We start from the raw sequence: 24,953 nt of genomic DNA, 5'->3' as shown, positions 1-24,953 counted from the left end.
GGTAACAGAAACAGATTATTGGATTTTCTACATATAGATATCATAAAATATCAATTTGTAGATAATGTGATAATCTATACTCCCCAATTCATATATACATTCATTAACCCCCCCCCCCCAAAATAAAAAAAAAATATCATAAATATTAACCTGGCATATCAGAAAACAGTAAAATACATTCATTGAATCCAAAAGATATCAGTTGACTTTTGAGTTGAGTAAGAATAGCCACACCAATACACAGTGGAAAGGAAGAGTTGCCTAGCAGTAATGTGTCCCATAGATGGACTAACTTGTGCAGTGGAAACACATCTGAAATATAGATATATACATGTTTAATATATTTTATAATTACCATTTTATCTATTCTAGTTCATTTGTTCATTTGTATAACAAAAGTATGCATAGGAAATCATTTATTTACCAGCAGTAATTGTTTCTCGTCAGACTCCAAACATTAAACTTAAAAGTATTGTCATTGAAAAATTACACTATCCCTGTTTTTCTTTGAATATAACAGCCAAGTTATGAACTATAAATGTTAAGCATGATTACAACATTTCAAGATTTTGATAAACACTAAGTCATCCAATGGTAGTCTCAACAGGAATGAATGCAACATTATACAAAAAACATTAAGACAGTGAGGAACAAACTATATAGATATAAGAAGATGTGGTATAGTGTGTCTTTCTATGTTGTGATGTTGCACTATTATTTTAGGTCAGGAACTTAAGGATGAAGGTTGGTACCCATTAACATATTTAAACTTGCTGCTTTTGTTTGCACCTGTCCTAAATAGTTCATTAGTGTTTCACACTTCTCTTTTTTTTTACATAGATTAGACCTTTGGTTTTCCCATTTGAATGGTTTTACACTTGTCATTTTTTGAGCCCTTTATAGCTTGCTGTTCAGGGTGAGCCACTGCCCAGTGTTGAAGACCTATCACAGTTTACTTTGACAAATTGTGACTTGGACGGAGAGTTGCTTCATTGGAACTCATACCACATGTGTATGTATATAATCTTAGCATATGTAATGGCAAGGTGTTATTGTGTATTAAGATAACAATTTCAAAATTGAAATTGTTAACAATAAGGATACTGGATAAAACATAAATTAATAATCTGTTTTAAGTGAGTATAATATGTTTTAATACCAAAACCTTTGATAAATTGTGTTTAAAACAGGACATAACATTCATATTGTTAACATTTTAATGTTTTAACAAGGACATTTAGTAATGATATATGTCATATTTTCAGACACTAAGTCCTAAGTCAGGAATCTGATGTTCAGTGGTTGTTGTCTGTTTATGCGTTCATATGTGTCTCGTTTTTACATACATGTAGATAAAGGTTTTACACTAGTAATTTGTGGGACCTTTTATAGCTTGCTGTTCAGTGTGAGCCAAGGCTCCGTGGTGAAGGCTGTACCTTGACCTATAATGGTTTACTTTTATAAATGCTCATATAACACTCATGCCACATCTTCTTATATCTAAAGACTAAGAAACTGTTTTGGAGAAGTTTGCAATCGACTGCATAGTTTCCTTAGTCATATGTCTTAATTGGAAAATAGACAGGTTATTTTATGTCCTTATTCCTTCTCGTGGATAGATGAAGGAACATGAAATGTAATGTTATTATAATTCTAACCCATAAATTAATAAAGAATAACAAAGTATTATTATATACAGCACTTTATTAGTATTTTAAGCACACACAGGAATACAACATTAACAATTAGCACTTTCATTTACAAATAAGGTCATTAAAACAAATTTTTATGTTTACAATTTTCTTAAAGGGAAATAATGTTTCCCACAAATTATCCAATAAATCTTTCACATGTTGTTCATTATTTAGCTTTCTCGTCGAAAGTTACACTGTGACACCATCATAGCTTGGACATAATTTTGCATCTGTTCTCCCTCATAGCCGGGATCGTTGTCTGTCTGCATTGGTGCAGGTGTCACCTGACCAGGTCTCAGTGTCTGTAAAATATTAGAAACAAGATCTTGAACTTGGCACCATTTCTTCAGACGGTACTGACGGTACAAATGTTTTAGGCTCTCAGCTACTGACTTCCTGTTAAGTAGATGGAGTGCTTCCCCTTTGTTACCTTGAAGTACAAAGTTAACAGCTCTTATTTTGGTGGCGTCTATATAAGCATCTGAAAAAGAACAATAACAGATATTAAGAAATTGTAATTTTCATCTTAAAATTACAACTTTATTTTTCAATTTTTGTTTGTTTTTTTGCATCCAAAATTCTGTGAAACTTCAGTCTTTAATCTAAATGGGATTAAATTTTTATGGCATATAAATCTTAGCTTGATATAGGATATCATGTTAAGTACAACATTCTGGATGCATGTTCATTAATGAAAAAAAGTATATAGTCTTAATTCACTTAAATCAAATTCTATATTTTTTGAGAGAAAACAAATTTTGAAAAAAATAAGAAAATTTAATTGGACTTACCTAATTGGTGCATTTGTTGTACAGCTTTGTCATGGATCATCAGTAACTTCTTCAACTCGACAGTCTTATTCATCACTATCTCTTCAGATACATTAGCCATGATGAAGTATTTTTTGGTGTATTTTGGAAAATTGAATATTTTGAATTATGATGTAAAATTTGGAAATTCTTCTTTTTATATCCATATTTTTGAGTAAGCTTGGGTTCTTTGTTTATTCAATCAAGTAATCTTGAGATCAAAGAAATCCCCTTTCCATTTTAGTGTTTTGAGGGATTGTTAATTAAAAGATCAAAGGGTTACAAAGGTACAATTCCTCAGCAGGGGATAATTACTTGATTGTACAATTATGAAAATTTAGTGTATTTATTTTTTCCTAATTTTACCTGTAAGAAACAACCACTAATTAACAAAGAAGCCAGTTAATTGAGAGTACTTTTAAATAAACTGTATGTTTGTACCTGCTGAGTAATTAATTATATATGATATCAAAAGATGTTTGTTTCACCTGATTCAACAAACTGTAAAATTTGAGAAATAGGTAGAGATAATTGAGTGAAAATACTCACTATTAAACTTATATTTTATTTGTCAAAACATAAAAAATAATTTATTATTAACAAAATACAATCAACCTTTTAAGAAGGATATACAGTGTATATTATAAGAAATACTTGTTTTTGTTGAATGTAGGACAGAAAGTCACAGGACAAAAAGTCACAGACAAAAAGTCACGGACAAAAAGTCACAGGACAAAAAGTCACAATTCATTTTTTTTGATTATTTTCTTTGAATAAAAACCGCTTATTTCTACAAAAATATTTTTGTATTTTTCTTGAACTATTGTATATAAACCAACTTTGTTAACAAAATTTATCAAAAAAATATCAAAGATGATCAAATAATTGTTAAAAAAACAAAATGTCAAAGTGGTTTGGCACTTAAATGGCTTCATGGTGCCAAGAAATGTATCTTTTGCCTAATTAAAATTAAATAAATCTTGATTTTTCAAGTATACTGACACATTTCCTAAACTTTAATATGAATATATGTATTAAAAAGTAAATATTTCAAAATATTTCTCTTATATATTCAAACAATTGTCACCAAATTATTTGTGACTTTTTGTCCTGTGACTTTTTGTCCTATCAAATTTGTGACTTTATGTCCTGTGACTTTTTGTCCTGTGACTTTCTGTCCGTTTACCGTTTTTGTTTTATACTTTAAAAAATATTTTTTATCATATACTTCAATAAATTTTTTTTTTAAATCAATGTAGTTTTTGTCAAGAGCATGTATTCTAGTGTTTTTTGTTGGTTCTGTCTATCATATTTTTTTTTTTATTATGGTATTTAGCTTAAAATAAGGCTGTTTTTCTCTTTTGAACTGTTTTACATTTGTCACCCTAGGGCCTATTTTAGCTTACTTTTTTTTTAAGAAATACATGTATTGTACTTGAAAGCTTTGCCTCGGTAAAAAGTTGACTTTTATGTATACATTATGTTTATTACTATTTTAATGCAAAATAAAACCATTTCATTCATTATTTCAATGTTTAATAATTTCATAAAACGAAAATCCCCAAAAATGATGTTATTGTCTGAATAAGGTGAAATCATATGTATGCTTCTAGCATCAAATGCATTTGCTTGCTTGCTTTTTGCCTCAGAATATTAAGGCCGCGTTTCTTTCTAACCCAAATTTTGTAAACGTTGTGTCGCGTTTGTTGTTGTTTTCTAAATGCTACAAAAGCAGAAACATATTCATCGTTTAATAAGTCTTTACTGACCCTGTTTGAACTTTCAATAAGGCATGCACATGTTGTTGGTAAACAGACTTTTTACAAACGTAGACCAAGTACTTCGTTTAATCAGGTTGAAGTAAGAAACAAATGTAGCATTTGTACTAACAAGTGAAACTACAGACGTATTTTTATCGTTTGCATAGTTTGTCAAAGTTTATGCAAACTTTGCAAACGTATGTTTGAAAGAAATGATCAACACATGTGTGCGCTTAGCCGTTTGCATCATTTGTATTAGAAAAAAAATGCACTCTAAATAAGATAAAAAGAACAGATTTAGTTGAAAATGTGCTCTTTTTTTTTATTAATTTTTGATGAAATATATTGTCTATACATTTAAGTATTTAAAATGTCAGCTTCCATTAGCTACAGACAGGAACATTTTACACTTCCTATCATCCATTGAGAACCATTTATACAAAATTATTGCATTTGAATATGATTTTTACTCATTGTTGAAGGTCCAATGAAACCCATAGTTGTATATAATTATCATCAACATTCTTCGGTCTGTAGTGGACAATTGTCTAATTTAAAATACTGCAAAATTTCTTTATTCTTATATATGCTTTGTTTCAAGCTTAATTTATTCAGTTGATGGTGAACAAAAAGGCACACAATGCAGACACTGTGTTTATCTGAATTGACTCTATGAAAAGAGCCTCTTAAAATTGCTAAGTGAAAGCAGCAGTCATCATTGTATTCTTTTACACCACATTTGTAAAATAGAAATTAAGATTCAATGCATGTATATTCACAGGATGATAAGCAAACACATTATACTTTGACAAATATAGAGCTTTTGGATCATTTTTTTTAATGCGCTGGGTGACAAAATATATAGAATGTGAACAGCAAAATCCTTGACAATACTTACGAGCATACATTGTTAGAAACCATGGAATAGCATACAGCTAAAAATATAACAATGTTATAGTTAGGATATTAAATTCTCCACTCCCAATGAACATTACAGATATATATAGATTCTACCACTGCATTGAGTGTGATACGATATTTATCCACTCGAGACAGTTAAATTTTCAAATTTAAATGTGAGGCTCGTTGAGCGTTTTAAATATTTAAAATTTAACTATCGAGAGTGGATAAATATCGTATTACACAAGATTTGGTGGTGGAATCTGTTTCTCTAATGATTTTCAAACATTACGAAGGCAAACTTGTTCCTTTTTTGCGACTTATCTACAAAAAGATGTGTTCTTTCTATGTGACGTCATCAGGCATGGTCGTCTTTTTGTCATGCCGTCACAATATGAAATTCAGAGGAATACAAGAAAATTCAATGTCATAATTGGATTTTAACCAATAAAGAACTGAGATCAAAGGAACCACACGTTGATTAAATTTTTTTATACATTGGGTACAGAAAAGGATAAATTGACGAATTAGAGAAAATGCCTTTCATAAAATGTATCAAAAAGTTTATTAAACAATTAATTTCCCACCAAATTAAGTTACAGTCAATTCAGGATATTTTGTGATGTTTTATCATTGCAAAAATTGTGACCAAATAGGTTTTGCATTATACACATAACAAAAAGTCATACACATTTTGTCATAAAAAGGTAACTAGACATTTTTCCTTAGTCTTCAAATGTAGTGTTATTAGTTTATTTCAAAATTAAACAACTGAGGATTGTTTTAATAAGTGATGAATTTCATACCACAATGACACTATCAGAAAACTAGATAATGCTTATTAAAGACACTGATCAACTGCAAAAGTTACATTTTTAAGAGGGTGTTACAAAATTACAAAAAATTACTTTGTCTTTGTCTTATTATAATTGAGTTTTGTAAAAATAAAAGGTTATTTATGCCTTCAATAGTTCTTAATATTTTCAAAAGTTTTAATCTATCAATTTTACACTTACATCAGGAATAAAACCAATTCCCTCTAAATGATTACTAAGTTCTGGATCATGGAAGGCAATCAGATGAGAAAATACACACAGGTATTCTGAAATAAAAATATCAATTTTTTGACTAATCTGTAGCACTTTATATCATAATTTTTATCACTATAGGAATTAGTGTATTTTTTCAGAATGTTAAAGAAAGATAAATATATAACTGCAGAAAAGAGCAAACATGCCATAATATTTTCAAACTGCATACTGTGGATTAATTTGTTTTCGTGGGTACCAATTTTCGTGGATATTTGTGATTTTGTGGATTTAAATAGTCTGCATAAACTCCTATACACAATTTGTAATCCGTTGGACATTTGGATTTGTGGTTTTGTGGTGACCACAAAATCCATGAAAAATGTGTATCCAACGAATAATAATGAATGCACAGTACTTCATATCTCATATACAGATGCTAAAAAATAATCGTATTAAAGTAAACACATTGCAACAATTACCAGTATATTGTCAGTAATATATCATATCCTCATTGAATTTAAAAAGAATGACAAAACATGGTTACTTTCTTACTTTTTTTTACAAAATCTTCCCATAGAAAAATGATCTATGAATGGTTTTACATTTCATAGCTTACAGTGTAAGTTTTGCTCATTGTTGAAGGCGCTATTTAAATTTAAGCAATCAAATATGAAAACTGTACACATAAATTACCTTGTATAACAGCAGAGTTATCCTTCATGAAGAAATTATGTAAATACTTTGGAATAAAGGCTTGGAGACAGGAAAAAGCTAATGCTACAAATATCAATTATAAATTATATATAAGTTTTACTATGTTCCACTGGCTAAATCTAAATTTCTTTTTAAAATCATAACAATAAAAGTACAATGTATTAGACATAGCTTCGCAACTTTATTTTTTGTAAATAAAAAGAAATATGAAGATGTATATGGATATAAGATGGCCTCTCTCTTTTGCAGATATAGCAAAGACATTTTTTTCTTATGGCTAAATTGTTGTATATGAATGGACAAAAACATTACTTTATTCCAATGCTAGTAATGTGCAAAGTTCTGAATTCTCAAATTAAAAAGCACTGCTTATTCAATAACATTCGTTTAGGGAAAACAAAAAGATGCTGACTTGACGAAACTTTTTGTTTATGTTTTACCCAGATCTCCTTTTAACTCTTGAAAACTTATATCTCTTTGAGTACTCAAACTATTGTTTGACCTTAAAGGGAAACTTCGCAAAAAAATCAAAAATTGATATTATGTCCATTCTATATAGAAATGCTCAAATTTATAGATATTAAAGTTTTATTCTGCTAGATAAGAGATCACCATCGATTTTAAATTTAGAGTATCAATTCTCTGCATTCCGCCATTTTGTCGTCTTTCCCGATTAAAAATCACGATATGTCTATAAACCACAAAGGACCAAAACTACAGTAACTGATGTAGTCGTAATTGCGTGTCGATATCTTGTCAAGTGTACGGTTGTTTTATCTGACAAACTAACTTGATACGGAAAATGTTCTTATTTTTTTTAAATAACCATAGTCTGTTATTTTTAAACTGTTAATATTGGAATTAGTTAAAAAGTCAAAGTTTAAATCATAAATAAGTGTTCCGTGAAAACTGTTTTCGTAAATCTTATTCGTTTATAATTCTTTAAAGTAATAAATTTTATTCAAATAAATTCGGATCTTCCCTCATCTGATCACCAGCATGACTAAAGGTATTACTCCCAAAGGTATTGTGAGGGGTGTGAGGTGACACGTCCAGGTATTCAAGCGATTTCCTGTCGAGCTTGCAAGTTCATGCATCGTTTCACTTCTGTAGGTATTGATCAGTGTACACGGCCGATAACTTATAACTCTCCATTTTGAACTATCAGGTGTATAATATACATCTCTGTCTTGCGTGTCCGAAAGTGATATAATATACTAGTCATTACTAAACTCATACGCTTGTTTATAAATAACATTACTGGTGTAAAGAATATTATTTATAAAAATATAAATAATACCAAAAAAAAAAAGTTTGGAAAAATAAAAATCTATTTACATTTTTTTCCCAAGGTTTAATTTGGGAAAATGTAATATATACTCGTTGTCAATAGTAAAGGACAGATTGGAACATACCAGAAATATTGATTCAAAAAAAATGTATGCACTTGTCGACGATTCATTTCTATGCCTGGATAGAAAGTTACGGAGCTATATCGCAATTTAAAATATATACATGTATACATTGAACATAAGAAAGAAACATACATTTTGTGTAAATTGGGGTAACAGTTTTGTAAATAGACTAGTCCACGTATGCCAACAGTATGTAATCATCGAATTCGATAGACTATTGTATACCAAAAGAAGAAGAAGAAGAAGAAGAAGAAGAGGACCAATTTGATTTAAATACAGGTCGATATAATAACTTGCTTCGGTTCATCGAAGTTATGAACATAGTAAAATCACAAATTTATATATCAATTAGATCATTGTCCTTGTCCTTTTCCTTTTATTTATACAGATTCAGATCAAGTCAAATCAAATTAAACACTTCTCCCATTGTCAAGTTATTGTAAAAAATAATTAATGCACATAACCAATTATATAACCAATTATCAATTTTTCAAAAAATCAATTTCAAAAAATGATTGAATACAGAATTCCATGTCAAGCAAAGAAAAAACAAATAGAAATAGTTGCTTGATAATGACTCGAGTCAAAATTGTAATAGCGATTATAAACAATGTGAAATTGTGATTGAAATGTTGGAACAGATTTTTTTTGGTATGAATTAAGTACGTCCATCTCTTATCTCTATCACCACAAAGAATTCAGAGCATATACACCCAAAAATATATGATTAATATCATTAGTTACACAGTGTGCTAGTGACATAATACAGTACATATGGGGTCAGTAAAAGGTAAGATAAATATATATACCTTCATCATTGAAGTTGAGAGCTAAGAAAGGAGCACAAAGTGAGTCTAATCCCTGCCAATACACATATTGTGGATTATAGTAAACCCATGCCTTGAGAACTCGTTTAAACTTAGCATGTGCTGTAGGGGATGATAGTAGCTGGTGATATTGATGACATCTTGGAATATCTACCTCAATCTGTCAAATATCACAAGTTAATTATTCTAGATATTAGCTCACATTATTATTACTGGTATATGACTGTAAAAAAGACTTTAGCAATACAAATGCAAACAATAATACTTCATCTTCTTTTTAAGCACTCAGGGGCATCAGCCAGGACTTAGTAGACACACAGGCATACATACAGCCAAAACTATAACAATAAGTAATATTGATAGTCATACTAAAGATACACATACAGGTAAGGTGCACAATGACATATTGGTATCTGAGTGGTCCAGGTACCTGGTATCAAACACCTGTACATTTACAATAATTTTATGTTTATCTATTATTTCAGGAAGTAAGACCATTTTCTTTATACTTTTATTATTGGTCATCATATAAAACATTTGACATTACTGATTGCTTGGCCAATGTAATAAGGTCAACCAACAAAAAATAAGAGTCTGTCTAAATAAATATTTGAATCACATGTCATTTTGTTAAAGATGCAAGCAAATAAAGGACTGCTGATCCAACGCCTCTGAAGTTTCATGTAGGTAGAGATTCCTTCAGTGGATAATGAAGTAAAATACACTTTTTATCTTCTTCTTCACTCTGTTACTTTTCTACTTGACACTGTTTTTTATTGACATCAAAACCATAAAAACCAACTACAGAAAAAAATAGTGCACTTTAACATGTTTAGGTAATCCACTTCTTCTTTATTATCAAATAATTGATACTAAAAGAAAACTACAAATGCGTCATTCAATTACTTGACAGAATTCTGTTACTTAACATTTTTTTGTTGCTGTTGTTGTTGTTGTTTTGTTACTGCGTAGAATCTTATTGACGATTCTGTATTTTACATTTTACTCTTGTGCATACAATATGATGTTTGGAGCGCTCGCAGTTATTGTGTTTGTATTCTTAGTGAGTGACTGTCATTCTAAATCTATTCAGCAACAAAATGTTTCGGTTGATGAAACCCAGGATGAATGAATTTTTGCACTCGAGAGTACCATTAAAAAATTGGAAACCATAGTTCAAAATGTGACAAAATCAAAAGGTAATATTCATAGCCTTATGTTCTGTTTAGACTGACAAGAATGACATCAAGATGCCTTGAACAAAGAATTGATAATAAATCACAAAACACATAGGATTACAACATGATTTCATAACTATATATATATATAAAGACTTTATATTTTAAACTTTGAGACCTATTTTTATATCTATTTGCTCAGATAAGTAAAATCGTTTGTAAACATAAAGTTTAGAGGTACTCGATATTTGTCGATCCCTGATATTCAAATTTCAAAATATTAAAATGATCAGTTAACCTAAAGATATCTATCAACAGTTAGCCTTTAACGATAACGCTTCACATTAAGTCAAACTCTATCTTTCATACATGTTTTAATTATGATAAGATAAATATTTAAAGTTATGTGGTTAGTCAAATGATGAAACTAATATTTTGTTTGTTTTTTGTAGATCAATCTGAGCACCCTGTGATGTTTTACGCAAAAATAGCTAACAGAGGTTTTATATTACAGACATTATCGACAGTTGTGTTTGAAACCGTGGTCTTAAACATCGGCGACTATTATGATAAGTATGATGGGATTTTTGTTGCCCCAAGCAAAGGCGTCTACATGTTTTCGTGGACTGTGTCTATTGATGGTGGGGATTATGTTGTAACTGAACTTGTAGTTGAAGATAAAATAATATCAACCGCTGGAAATACGGATACCAGTGGGGGACATCATTCTGCCTCGATGACGGCATTGTGTAGAATGAAAAAAGATGAGCATGCTTTTATCAGAACCGCAAATCATGGTGGTACAAATTACATTTATAGCCATTCTAACTTACCACAAACATCGTTTCTAGGAATGCTTGTATATGATGAAAAATGAACATTTAATTACGAACTTTGATACTGAAATCGGTGTTTATAAAATGTTGCTAGAGCATCACACAAGAAAAGTTTCACGATAAATAGAGTATTAAAATGTTGCTTGAAACATGAAAGTTGTGAAACGTTTATGAGTGGATTCTTTGCTGTTAAATTATAGAATGTGCTTTCGTATATATATGCAGCGATAACATAATTGTATTACAATAGACAGTACATAAGTAACATGAAAACCAAATAGATATTGTTTTATTTAAGTTTACTGCTATAAGGTTTTTGGCAATCACTTTGAATTAAAAAATGTATCTTCTTCTTGCATAACTCTTAATCTTTAGTTTAAACATATTCATTTGTAGTGGATTGGGAAACAAGTTTTGCAACTTATATTACCCCTTTCCACTTTGCGGGTGCGAGTGCTGCCTTTTTCTAAATCTACAATCTTTGGCATCATGGCATTAGTTCTTTCCCGTTTTGAATTCAACCGCTTCTCAAAATTTATATTTTAATTTGAATAATAATAACAGCCATTAATAAACAATGAGTTTAAGTGTGTGCAATAGGTCAGTAGCCATAGGTTCGATATTGTCTGGTTTAGACAAAAAAGTGAGAAATGAACGGGAAAAGCATCAAAGAGACAACAACTGGACTGAAGAACAGTACATGCATGTATGTGTCATCAAATTGACAATTTAAGTTGCTTTTTACGAAGGTATGCAGGGTTGTCAAAATAAATAAATAAATAAATCTAGATACCACTAGATTGACAACAACACTTAAGTAATCTGCAAATATATTTTAAAAGACAACATGTTTGGCTTATTAGATTGGCATCATCAAGACCTCAGATGCAAGCAGTTAATTGTTCACAATATATTATAATTACATTCATTATTGAATAGTACCTGTCTATCAGTAGGAGTAGCAGTTTCTTTGTCAATAGAGCTGTACAAACTGTGAATATCACCCTAAAGCAAAAATAAATTTATGAGTGAAAATGTACTATACTTTTTTTTCAAAAGTTATTGTAATGAGCTCAATGTTTTGGCCAATGGCCTTATTCAGAATAGTTTCCATCATAAACTATGCTTTTCTTCACTTTTGTAGCTTTTCTAATATTAGTCACTGTTAAAAGTTAATGGCTTAAAAGTACTGTACATTTTTTAAAATACATTGTGTAATAGATAAGAATACCTTTCTCCAAATTCAAAGGATTTTCTTTTTTGGCCAAAAAAAACCCATTTTTTTCATTTATCTCTTTTAATGAAGTATATAAACAAACCTCAACTTCCAGTATAGCAGCCCAAACATGTGCTCTGACATGGGGAGGAATATCTGTCCTTGCTTCCTTCCATACCCTTGCTCTTGTATAGGGGTAGGCTTTCAACAACCTCTCATATAATATCACTCTGTGAAACTAAATTGAAAGAGTCATGCAGATGTTATATGTCTAATATTTAATAAAATACAATAGACATTACTAAAAACAAAATGAATAATTATGATATGGGTACATGTATTTCAAATTTCATAGCAATAAAATCTCTATTTGCTTTTGATCAAACATTTTATGAAGTATAAATATATAGGCACCGTAAAGTTTCTCAAAAAGAAAATCATCCAATAAAGAGTTAAAAGTAATAAACACTGATTACTACTCTACCATTTCACAAAAAAATCCTCTATGAACAAGCATTTTGGGGATAATTCAAAGTTCACTAGAAGTAGGAATATACAATGAGTTTACACTATATGGAACAAGCAATTGATTAAAGAGGTCCTGTGAATTTTTCAATTCATATTTCAAAAGATTTGTAACTTATGATATAGATCTTACTATATCATGCTTCTCATTATAGCTTAAACATTACTCCTCTTTTAAAATTCAACATTTGGTGATATTATTGCTATACATGTATTTGAGGCAAGAGTGCACACACTGAAATGTCTCGCCTTCTTTACTTATCATTGATATTATGTTGATAGTCCTAAATATAAAGCTTTATTACAACTGTCACATAAACTTGACATTAAACCAGAAAACTAAAAAAATACCAATGAACCATGAAAATGAGGTCAAGGGCAGATGAACCATGTCAGACAGACATGTACAGCTAACAATTCTTCCATACAAGAAATATAGTTGACCTATTGCTTATAGCAAGAAAAACAGACCAAAACATAAAAATTTAACACTGAGCAATGAAACTGTAAAATGAGGTCAAGGTCAAATTAAATCTGAACGACTGACATATAGATCATAAAATATTTCCATACACCAAATATAGTTGTCTTATTGAATATAGTGTTAAATAATAAGACCAAACTCAAAAACTTATCTTTGACCACTTAACCATGAAAATGAGGTCAAGGTCAGATGACACCTGCCAGTTGGACATGTACACCTTACAGTCCTTCTATACACCGAATATACTAGACCTATTGCTTATAGTCTCTGAGATATTGACTTGACCACCAAAACTTAACCTTGTTCACTGATCCATGAACTGAGGTCGAGGTCAAGGTCAACTGAAAACTGTCTGATGGGCATGAGGACCTTGCAAGGTACGTACATACCAAATATAGTTATCCTTTTAGGCCACACCAATTTGATTCCTTGTTGGATGGACCTGCCCGCACCTATTTTTTTCAAAACAGAATTTTTTTAATTTTTTTATATTCCCGCTTCCCGCATCCGGAAATGTAATCATGTCTATTTCCCGCACCGTTTTTTTTGTAAATATTATAAAAAGATATCAACTTTCGTTTCTTTCCCCCGTACTTATATTCCCTATCAAAAAATGTTCGTTGTTAGAATAAAGTACAAAGAACTTCTGAAGGATTTGCCTTCAACTGCAATTATATTGTATGCTGGCAAAACAAAACTATCTATAGCCGCTGCATGTTTATGCACCTGTCCTGATTGATTCAGGGGCCTGTCGTTCAGTATCGTTTGTTGATGTTGTTCATTGGTATTTTCCCGTTTGGATATATAAATTAGATCGTTGGTTTTCCTGTTCGAATTGTGTACGCTTATAATTTTGGGATCCGTTATAGCTTGCTGTTTGGTTTGTATCAAAACCCTGTGTAAAAGGCCGTACTTTGACCTGTGTTTGTTATTGTCAGGTTGAGAACAACCCTCCCTCATACAAGGGGTCATTTTACTGATGTAGAAAAGAAAATAGAAATACCAAGGATTTGTATAGTTCTTCTATACAAAACCTTTGAAGATCTTTGAAAACTTTTGTACTCAAAAAGAGGAGAGTTACATCATATTTTAAACAACTTTTTTTAAAAGAGGGGTCCACTTATTTTGAATAATATTAAACTGTTAAAGTAAATGTGTTAATTTAACATGGTTAAAGTCCAGGAATATTACAAAATTCTTGGACATGTTTTGACCATTTAAAACTAGATAGATATATAGTTCTTTGAGAAAATATGAGCCCTTTTGTACAAACAAATATATTATAACTTATATTGATCCCTCATAAAACATGTAAAAGGGATATTTATAACATTAATGGGTTGCCCCCAAACTGATTATGACTTGGATGGAGAATTGTCTCATTGTCAGTCACACATACATAGACCAGATTTAATTATTTCTTGGTGAACAGGGAAAAAATACTTCAGAAATTAAAGAAATGTAAAAGCACAAGTTATAAATCAAGTTTTATTATTGTCAAAACCTACTATTTTATGTTTACAAAAAAAAAATGTAATCGCTCGCCTTTACTTTTCAAGCTTCGCCTCAAAAATTTGCAAATTAAATATTTTTTTATTAAAATTTTCAAATCGCTCGCTCGCCCAAAATTTTGGAGTCCAAAAATCCGTAGAATAAGAAATTAAATTGGTGTGGCCTTACTTATAATAAGAGAGAATTTAACTTGACAAAAAATCTTAACTTTTTTTTTCAAGTAGTCACTGAACCATGAAAATGAGGACAATGACATTGGACATGTGACTGATGGAAACTTCGTTACATGAGGCATCTATATACAAAATATGAAGCATCCAGGTCTTATTCTTTCTAAAATATAAAGCTTTCAAGAAGTAAGCTAACGTCGCCTCCGCCGCGGATCACTATCCCTATGTCAAGCTTTCTGCAACAAAAGTTGCAGGCTCGACAAAAAAAATCATGTCAGACAGATTGGTGTCTGTTCAACTAATTGGTCGAAAAAAAGCAGCTGTATGGGATTTTTTTTATATGTTACTATGACCAAATAGCTCTAGTATTTAACAACAATAAATATTTATATACAATATTATAATGTACCTACCTGGTATTCTACATCCTTTTCCCTGATAATTAATGGCAGACTGGCTGTTTCTAACAAGTCAGCAGCACTTGAGGATTTAGGCATTCTCTTAAATTCTGTCATACTGTTTGTAGAACATAATTCATATAACAATAAGGAGATGTGATATTATAGCAAACGAGACCAAAGTAAATGTAACCAAATAAATATTAAAAAGTACAACATGTAAAATTATGCTTTTTTTCAAAGAATCAAACATATTTGTTTTAAACTGTGAAAATGTATAAGGAATATGGTACGAAATAAGAAAATATTTCAAAATCAGAGAATGCATGTTTTTCCCATGGTGTACGTTATTATAATGGAACAATTATTAAGTGACTTACTCATCATCTGTGTGAATTAGTGGGTAATATGCTTTCTCGTCAACCTCTGATAGTCTCTACAAATAATATAATTATATTTTAATTCCAAAATTACTGATGGTCAACAATTCATTAGAAAATACTGTCAGAATTTCCCAAACATTTCAAAATATCATAAGCTATGGCTGAATTCAAATAATACAAGCAAAAGATATAGTGTCTATTAAGATATGAAAATATTTGCCTAGCAAAGTCAACTGAATGAATATTCATTCTTTACAGTAGTAATGAATATTCATTCTTTACAGAAGTAATGAATATTCATTGTTTACAGTAGTAATGAATATTCATTCTTTACAGAAGTAATGAATATTCATTGTTTACAGTAGTAATGAATATTCATTCTTTACAGTAGCAAGTATTTATCACCATACATCTAGGACATTTGCTATTCCTCTTTTCCTACTTTATATTATAATATTTTAAAGTGTATTTTGAAAACATTACAAATTTCCTATTGCCTTCATAAATTGTTGGTAAAATACATAATTTTCTCTTACATTTCTAAGTTGTTCCTGAGATAGTACTACAATAGTGTTGTCCAGTAACTCGGCTCTATCTCTTTTCTGTCCAAATACATCACCATCACCAGTGCAAAAACTGTAAAATTTGAAATAAATTGTGTAAAAAGTATTTTATATTTTTTTGTCACAGTTGTTTTTTTTTTTGTTTTTTTTTTTTGTTTTTTTTTATATATATATATGACAACTTTATAGCATCACTGTATTGGCGTGGCACATTTTGAAGTTGTTCAAAAAACAAGAAAAGTTACAAAATTCTTAACTTAATTGTATTTGTTTAAAAACCTATGAAATTTACATAAATCAAAATTCTGCTAAACATTTTAGACCAGCATTTAAGCACAAAATTTGTTTCACATGTTTTGACAAAAAATATTACTCCGACTTACTTTGGTATTAATGTTACAGGTGGTTTTGTTTTGACTAGACCCTGTGACTTGAGAACTCCCTCTAAATCTCCACCAGCCAACCTCCAGAGATAGTACACCTCATCCATACTTCTTTCTGATAAATGATCTACAAAAAATATTGATAAGTTAAAAATCATCACATGTTGTTATCTAAAATAATCAGTTTTTTTATTTCTGACCTATTCAAATGGCATATTTTACATATCTTATTTCTACTGTGTATTTTCTTTTAAAGACCCATCTAAACATTTCAATTCTCATTTAGAGTTAAATTTTACCATTTGACATTAAAAATTTATAGTAGTCTTTGGGGAAAATGCAAGTACACATCAGTTTTTCCTGTACAGATACCATTCTTCCATGTAATGCTGCTTAGGTTGCAGTTGCTCAATAACAAAAATGCTTGGACATCAGACATTTGGTTGAGAAACAGCTAATACAAAATTTAAAGTCTTTGGTTTCTACAATTTCCATCACTTGAGGCTAGTATAATACCATGTGTCAATACACCTTATTTCTATTTAGAAATCTGTCCCTGTTGACCTGAGTCTGTCCCACTTGAACTATTGAAGTCATACAACCATCAATTTTCCATTGTGGCGTCAGATATTTTGTATTATGACATCAAAATTTTACAGGAATGTTTGTGATGTCCAGTAAGGGCGGACAAATAGTGATAAGGTGTATCCAGCTAGTTTTAAACTTTGGAAATAATATTTGGTATCCTTTATGCAGTTTTATATAATGATAGTCAAGTACCTTCAGTGTATCCATTTTCATCATAAGGAGACAACTCCAGATCTTTGCTCCTTAACTGAACTGTAAACATTCTAAATCCATTCTTATATGGCTTCTAAAAAATAAAATAAGATCTCTTACAACTGTTATTATATACCCTTGAAAGGTAGTTATATTTTCTCTTTGATAACTAAAAAGTCTAAAATGTAATACTTTGAATGCATTTAAGTTCCAACTTTGGACATAACAGAAAAAGAAAAATAAACTAATCTGACATCTAGCAATTTTAAGTCTGGATTTTTCCAGTTCAGAGTTGACACTAATGTCTTGTTTGTATAGAGTTATGTCAGACAGGTTTCCAGTTCAAATACCATTTGGTTTAAACAAATTTTGCAGAGCTTCATTTTGTCCATGAAAAAATATGATGTTGATAGCAGAACTGTTAATTAATTCATGTGTCACAGACCGAGAGTATCTTACAGCTGGGTTTTTAGTATACATGTTTCTCTCTTGCTGATCTCTGAATGTCTATTTTAGTTTTTATGTGACAATGGATTGATATCTACATAGTATGCCCTTTACCAAGTATTCATCTTCCAGTTCCGAGTCTGGCCAAAATAGGTTTTAGTCAAGACACAGATTTATAGTGGGAAAAGTTTAAAGTGTTAGCTTATACAATTATTGGTAGAACAAATCTTACTTTATTAGAATTATGTTCACTGAAGATCTTATGCCGTAATAAACATTCTGGAGATGGTCTGTAGAAAAAAAAACACTCTTTGATATGAAATGCTAAATAATGTTATACATGTATATCATTAGTTGTTCCTGAAATAAACCTTGATATAATAAATTAGTCACTCATATCATTCTTGTTTAAAATTTAGGTCATTCATATGCAGAAACTGATGTATATATTCTTAAACCTTTTTACGATATTACAGACTTCTCCATATTGTGCATACTTTTCTTTTAAAAATTTTCTGACTTTTATAGATATGTGCAGATGAAATATTGCAAATATGTAAAGATCATTCAAGTTAGCAGGTACTAAAAATGCAAATGTTTATGAAACATATGGACATTCAAAATCCTAACTTTAAACACCCAGATTATTAATTGATGGTATGTTTTAGACATAGCAGATATGTTTTCAACCTAACAGAACAAACAAAGCAAAATCTTATATAAGTTCCATTCATAATCTACATAAAGCAAACAATAGCGTGTTATAATTGTTGGACATTTTTTACTTATAAATATAAATTCTTACCTTTCTTTAGAATTTACAGTTAAACAGTTTCTTAGGAAATCTAGAACTCCTTCTGGCAAAACCTGTAAATACATAAAAGTATGGGATAAAAAAAGAAACACTTTCAAGCTTACTTTCAATATAATTAAAATGAAAGTAAGCCAAAGTTGTACACATGATTTGGTAGTTTTTTGCAAGTACAAGTACCATTTACATCAACTCCAATGAAACAGTCAATTATTATAAAGCCAAATTCTCAAGCCATACTATTTTCAAAACAGCTCATGACATTGCGTTAAATATATATACACAATCTTACCTTAATTTTATCCTGTAAGCTGTATTCTTCTGTATAAAAGTCAAAAGGATGTTTTCCTAAAAAGAATTATAATGTGTTAATAATCTCCAAAAACAAGGCAATTTTCCATTTGAAACATAGCAATCCCACAAAGAAAATTTTATTAAGGATGTGCTATCTGTTATATATTTTTTTTTAAATCGACAGTAACATGTGCCAATCTTTTTTCTTCAGCAATCCAATATATATTTGCTGTTGCAAACTCAACAAACCTCATCTTTTTTCTCTCACAAAACAGACATGCAATTTTATTTCTCACTATCTCTTGATACAATTTAATATAAACTGACCAATTTTCAAGAAAATAAAAATTAGAAACAAGCCTTTTTGCAACCTCATGTTTTGGGCTACCATTTAGGTAAGTGATGTTTTTTTTTTCTTGTTCTGAAGTGACTATATATTATTTTCTTTTGACTCTTTCTTGGGTTTAATGTCAAGAATCATTTCTCATAACAACCATAATAATAATGTTACAAGGATGACATACTTTTCGCAGCTACAATGTAATGAAGTGAATATAAACATATTTTTTGTACTAGATATTTTATACTTTACCTTCGTTTAAGAACTCTACTGTCCTATATATTTTCTGTGGATTAGACAGACCTTCCCATAAATCAACATTCTGAAATTTAAAAATCAAATATGGCATTAATATTTCCTATTAGAAAATTAAATATATTACATTATTATGACATGTATTTAGATTATTGCTTTTTTTTACTTTCAAATATTGTTCAATTGTTTTTTTAAACTATTGCAAAGTCTTCTTCAGTTGATGAAATCTCAGATTTTGATATGTGAGATTAAAATTGTTTTCAGTACTTGAGATTAGTCAATTTTGTTGATGGAAAATATTTGTCAAAGTACTGGGGATTGGGGACAAACCTATTATGTTGGTGTGTACATAAAAATTTACTACCACAAACTAGTGGGAAGATTTAACTTTGTTAAGTTTGGGAAATAATATTCTGTGATTAAACAATGACTACAAAAGCTTCACATAAAGTGAGTACCAACAAATGTAAAAAGATTTGAATATAACAGAACATTTTTTTATATTAGATCTACTTTTTCATGTTTAAGCATGAAAATCTACAATGGATGAAGTGAAGAAGGGGAGACAATTCAAAGTTTTCAATTTGATCTTTCTTGCTAAAGGTAAATTATTGAACCATGTACCCAATATTTCAATAAATAGAAGGTATAGAATGTTTCTAATTATATATTATGTACTTTCGCACAAAATAACAGTGAAAACTTCTAACAAAATAACCCCCAGAGACCAGACGTCTGTTTTAGGACCACAACAATCTGTAACTCATTCACACAAACTTACAGTGAAAACTTCTAACAAGATAACCCCAAGAGACCAAACGTCTGTTTTAGGACCACAAGGATCTGTAACTACAGTTTCTGTGTCAGCATGTTCATCTGTTTCTATTGGACAATCACACAGCACTTCAGGTGGCATATACTCTGGAAGTCTATATACACAAATGAAGCGTATAGCGGGTTATTTCGCAGGGTGTAAATTTTCGCTCATTTTCCCAGATAGAACAAGATAGCCAAAATAATTTCTGCCAATTTAAAAGTGCACATGCAAAGGTATTGCTAAAAGTTTTGAATTCGCCAAAATATTTTGTATGCTTTTTCAATGAAAATCGTGAAATATACATGTACACCAGCTAAAAATAACCTTCTATACGATACAATAAAAAGTAAACACAAGCTTTGATGTCTTTTAAAATTACATGATATTCTAAGATTATTTTGGAACAATTTAACCAAAAACTTCAGAAAAGAAAAATTACAATATATAATCTAAATTCTGGTTTTATTTAAATTGACAAATAAAAATAATTTATCCAATATGTTCACAACCAATCATAGTGTAAAAGTACAGTCAGACTAACATCTTGCTTTATTTACAAGTTCATTTGACTTAAAAAAAAAAAAAAAATCTTCTAAAGCAAAAAATAATTTTATGATGAGTATGTTGACAAATGGTTTTCATAAATGATATACCTTTAGAAAAGTGAGAAAAAATACCGTGAAGATTTCACTGCATACAGAAACTAAATTTCACACTAGAGGAACTGTGAGTTAAGCTCATAAAAATATAAACTGCCCCCAGCAAATCTATGCTTAAGTAAGGGAAGCTTTAGAAATAAATATTTATCAAAAACAAAATAGGTGGTGCATAATGGCATTATCTGGTGAAGATTCTGAGAAAATTATATAGAATTCATATTTCGGGTATCAGTGGAGAAGGAAAGAAAGGATATAAATGAGTACTATTTCGTTCAGATAAAACTAAGTCCATGTCATTAATTCTGAAGTAAACCCTGAAGAATCAAATGAGAGCTGCAAAAGAACCAGTGAATGTTTCATCAAATTTTGTCATTCTATTCAGAAGCAGATGCAGACACATAATTAAGACAAATAATACATACACAATAGAGGTAAGGGAGAGCTTCAAATGGATGTATGAATGAAAATACAAATGTACAGAAATACCTATCCTATCAATCAATTATAAAGAATATAGCAGCTTACCCTATTGGAAATGAAACATTTGCACCATATTCTGTGACATGATACAATCCATACTCTGACAACTTCACATTACCCTGAAAAACATGCATTTCATTTGTATGATTTAAATGATACATTCTGTTATTATGTAAACACATATATAGTTGGAAAGTTATGTACATGTAATTGTATCTATATTGATGGAACAATCAGAAAGAAATGACTGTGAACACTTTGTCTTTAGGAATTTAATGGTGACATATTATTGCCATTAGATGGAAGATTAATTTCCGAAAGTCTAAAAATATATCAGCTTCAATTATTATAACAACATTGTCGTTTCTAAATTATTATTGTAAGAATGAAGCCATAATGGTCTAAATATAAATCCATTGATTCTTAAAATTTGACCTCATGAATTTCAATTCAGTCCTGTCAAAATTCACTGACACATCAGGTATTAGGTAGAAATGATTATAAAGGTTTTGTAATTGTTGTTTCAAATTCCAATTATTCAACAACAGATAAAATAAACTAGTAAATTGAATATTTGATTGGTAAACATTATGATGGGTTGCTGTCTCATTGTTGCATAGATCTCCTTCGATTGTCTCTGTACCATTGTACTTTGGTTTATGAGAATAAAGATATATATATATATATTTGATTTATACCATCCCATGTAACACTGAACAAAATCATAATCCTTTATTCCAATTTTTTTAATAAAAACATTCAATAACAAACAATGAATAAAGTTACCTTTGTATCAAATAATATATTAGATTTAGACAAGTTTCTGTGTGTAATGGATTTCCTATTGAGATACACCAAACCCTCTAGCACTTCATATGCTAAGGTCAGTAATTCTTCAACACTGAAATAAAATATATGCATGTACATATATCATACACAGAAATGTAAAGTTTAACATATTTTGTCTCCTTTGGCAGTGAAAATCATTTGTAAATAACCCATTGTTTCTTGCAGGATTTGTAAAGAAAAATAATAATTGGTTGAAACTTATTCTATGAACAACAAAGTAGGCTTATAGACTTCTACATATTTATTTGATTTCAGTTAAGAGATTAATTGTGTAAATGAAAGATAATTTTATAGGGATAGGTACATTTGACAGTTTGAGCTTCTTGATAATTTGCTTTTATATATTACAACTGACTATTGTAACATGATTACAAATCCTTCATATTTCAAACATTGTTATTTTCTTTTCTCTTATTTCTTACCTTCCATATTTTCCTGTTTTGCCAATTTTAAGTAAGTTATCTTTATAATATTCTGATACAACTATTAATCTTTCTGAAATATAAATTTGCAAATAAAATAAAAAAACAATAAGAAATACTACTTGCAATGACATTTATAATTACATAAATACTATTTAATCCAGAGCTATAATAAATGTATATTATGAAATTCCCTTTTTTTTTTACATATAAATACCAATTGTTTTTTGACTATATAATAGACACTTGTCAATGAGAAAGGTACAATGATAGTTATGAAGGTAATATTCAAGATATGAAAAGAGTGGATATGTATGTAGATACACCTATCACTATCTCTGGTCCTTAGTGGACACCTACAATTATATTACAAAGTTCTCCTTATCAATGCTTATATTCACAAATGTTTTCCAATTTGAGACAATTCTTACCATGCCTGCCTTTACTGATATCTATATATCTACACAACCTTGGATGATGTATAGTTGTCAGTCCTTGAAATCTACCCAGTATTTTTATTGAGTTTGGAGTCAATGGAAGTCCATTAGATCCACATTTGTCATTTGGATGACTTTTAGCAAAGAAAGTTTTAACACCAAAATCTGCTTTCCCTAATTCTGTCATTTTGAGCTTGAGCTAAGCATAAGATAATCACACCTAAAAAATGTAAATTAAAAGTCAATTATCAGTGATGCAAATACTTTATTGAATATACTTAAACTGTTTGATGTTTATTGTCAATGAAATATAAAGTTACATATTTAAAATAAGCCTGCAACAATATGCTGGACAAAAATGAATAAACTGATGTTGAAGTCCATTTAGTCCTTGTATCCAATCTTTATAACACAATTTTATTTTATCATTTTATATACTTATCACATTGTAGTTGCACTATCTAGGGTGTAAATGGATCAATAGCAGGCTATGTAGTGTTGATAGTTTTGTTATAAGCAGTTAATATGAGGAGTGACAAATGAAACCCTCATATGAGGTGCAAAGGTTACCATATGTTAACATAAGGACCTAAGAGCTACGGTTCCGCAGCTAATATGAATTAAGACTATTACAAAGTAAATTCAAATTTATAAGAAATAAAATACCAATTACAAAATCATATCAATCATGTCCATATATACATTTAATAAAGAACATAACACTAAAAGAGAGACTAAAATATCTTAAAGTAACATCCAAACTCATTAAGATTCAAGCTGATTTGCTATCTCATGTTGAGAGCGTCATTAAAAATTCTGGTCTTGTGACACTTTGTTATAATACAAAGTGCTTAGGTCCTAGAGAGTAGAATTGATCACAGGGAGTGAATTTATTATTTTGGGTATTCTTGCTTCATGCAGGGTAACTACTACATTAGCTGCGGAACCGTAGCTCTTAGGTCCTAAGTCCTTATGTTATTTTTTGACTATTATGGTCCGCAAATAGTCAAAAAATAACATAAGGACCTTAGAGCTACGGTTCCGCAGCTACTACTACATGTACTAACTCCAGTCTCATAAAAAGAGTCATATAAAATTAAATCTCTCCAAGCACGTCATATTTGATAATTGTTATTAAATGTTGATTTTTTTCCATTGGAAATATCAATTGCTGTTGATGTTTGGCAAGAAGATATCCATTGTCACATATAGTCAAAGTAAATAAAGTTTGGGGGAGGTGACAATGTAATTTTAAAATATGACCATTTATTTCATGCTTCACTGACAAAAGCGTTGTAATTATGGAGAATTCTCAACAACGTGATTTTTTCAATAAATATTAACCATTGACACATATTTGTTAGATGTGAATTGAATGCTGGTAAATAAATTCTCATTTGGCTTGTTCATTGTCAGTATCAAATCGAAAGTAGAACGACCTTCACACTGAAAAAGGATTTAAAAAATGCCTTGTTTCGGATTTCTTAATTTTATGTATATAAATATTGAAATAGGTTTAAGATTGAAAATTGTTAATATAAAAGTCAAATAAAAACTTTCAATG

General features: G+C 29.8%; 1 protein-coding gene across 1 annotated transcript in view; it reads right to left on the bottom strand.

The window, feature by feature from the left end:
• Positions 1 to 24,856, bottom strand: part of LOC139485184 (TBC domain-containing protein kinase-like protein) — a 29,883-nt gene extending 5,027 nt beyond the window's left edge. The window contains exons 1-22 of the mRNA XM_071269422.1: positions 24,734 to 24,856; positions 23,384 to 23,609; positions 22,953 to 23,025; positions 22,468 to 22,582; positions 21,727 to 21,800; positions 20,507 to 20,654; positions 19,723 to 19,792; positions 19,129 to 19,184; positions 18,831 to 18,892; positions 18,258 to 18,315; positions 17,579 to 17,672; positions 16,799 to 16,925; positions 16,389 to 16,488; positions 15,850 to 15,905; positions 15,485 to 15,587; positions 12,484 to 12,618; positions 12,107 to 12,169; positions 9,133 to 9,310; positions 6,888 to 6,971; positions 6,180 to 6,265; positions 5,162 to 5,198; positions 151 to 312 (exon numbers count right to left, since the gene is read on the bottom strand). Of these exons, the coding sequence (XP_071125523.1) occupies positions 151 to 312; positions 5,162 to 5,198; positions 6,180 to 6,265; positions 6,888 to 6,971; positions 9,133 to 9,310; positions 12,107 to 12,169; positions 12,484 to 12,618; positions 15,485 to 15,587; positions 15,850 to 15,905; positions 16,389 to 16,488; positions 16,799 to 16,925; positions 17,579 to 17,672; positions 18,258 to 18,315; positions 18,831 to 18,892; positions 19,129 to 19,184; positions 19,723 to 19,792; positions 20,507 to 20,654; positions 21,727 to 21,800; positions 22,468 to 22,582; positions 22,953 to 23,025; positions 23,384 to 23,576 (2,074 nt within the window). The 5' untranslated portion in view covers positions 23,577 to 23,609; positions 24,734 to 24,856. The remainder of the gene's footprint in view (positions 1 to 150; positions 313 to 5,161; positions 5,199 to 6,179; positions 6,266 to 6,887; positions 6,972 to 9,132; positions 9,311 to 12,106; positions 12,170 to 12,483; positions 12,619 to 15,484; positions 15,588 to 15,849; positions 15,906 to 16,388; positions 16,489 to 16,798; positions 16,926 to 17,578; positions 17,673 to 18,257; positions 18,316 to 18,830; positions 18,893 to 19,128; positions 19,185 to 19,722; positions 19,793 to 20,506; positions 20,655 to 21,726; positions 21,801 to 22,467; positions 22,583 to 22,952; positions 23,026 to 23,383; positions 23,610 to 24,733) is intronic.
• Between the last annotated feature and the right edge of the window lie 97 nt (positions 24,857 to 24,953).

The sequence above is a fragment of the Mytilus edulis genome, chromosome 8 (genome assembly GCF_963676685.1).
Source record: "Mytilus edulis chromosome 8, xbMytEdul2.2, whole genome shotgun sequence".
Taxonomy (NCBI): domain Eukaryota; kingdom Metazoa; phylum Mollusca; class Bivalvia; order Mytilida; family Mytilidae; genus Mytilus; species Mytilus edulis.
The sequence above is the reverse complement of the archived record's forward strand: the minus strand, read 5'-3'. Positions and strand labels throughout refer to the sequence as shown.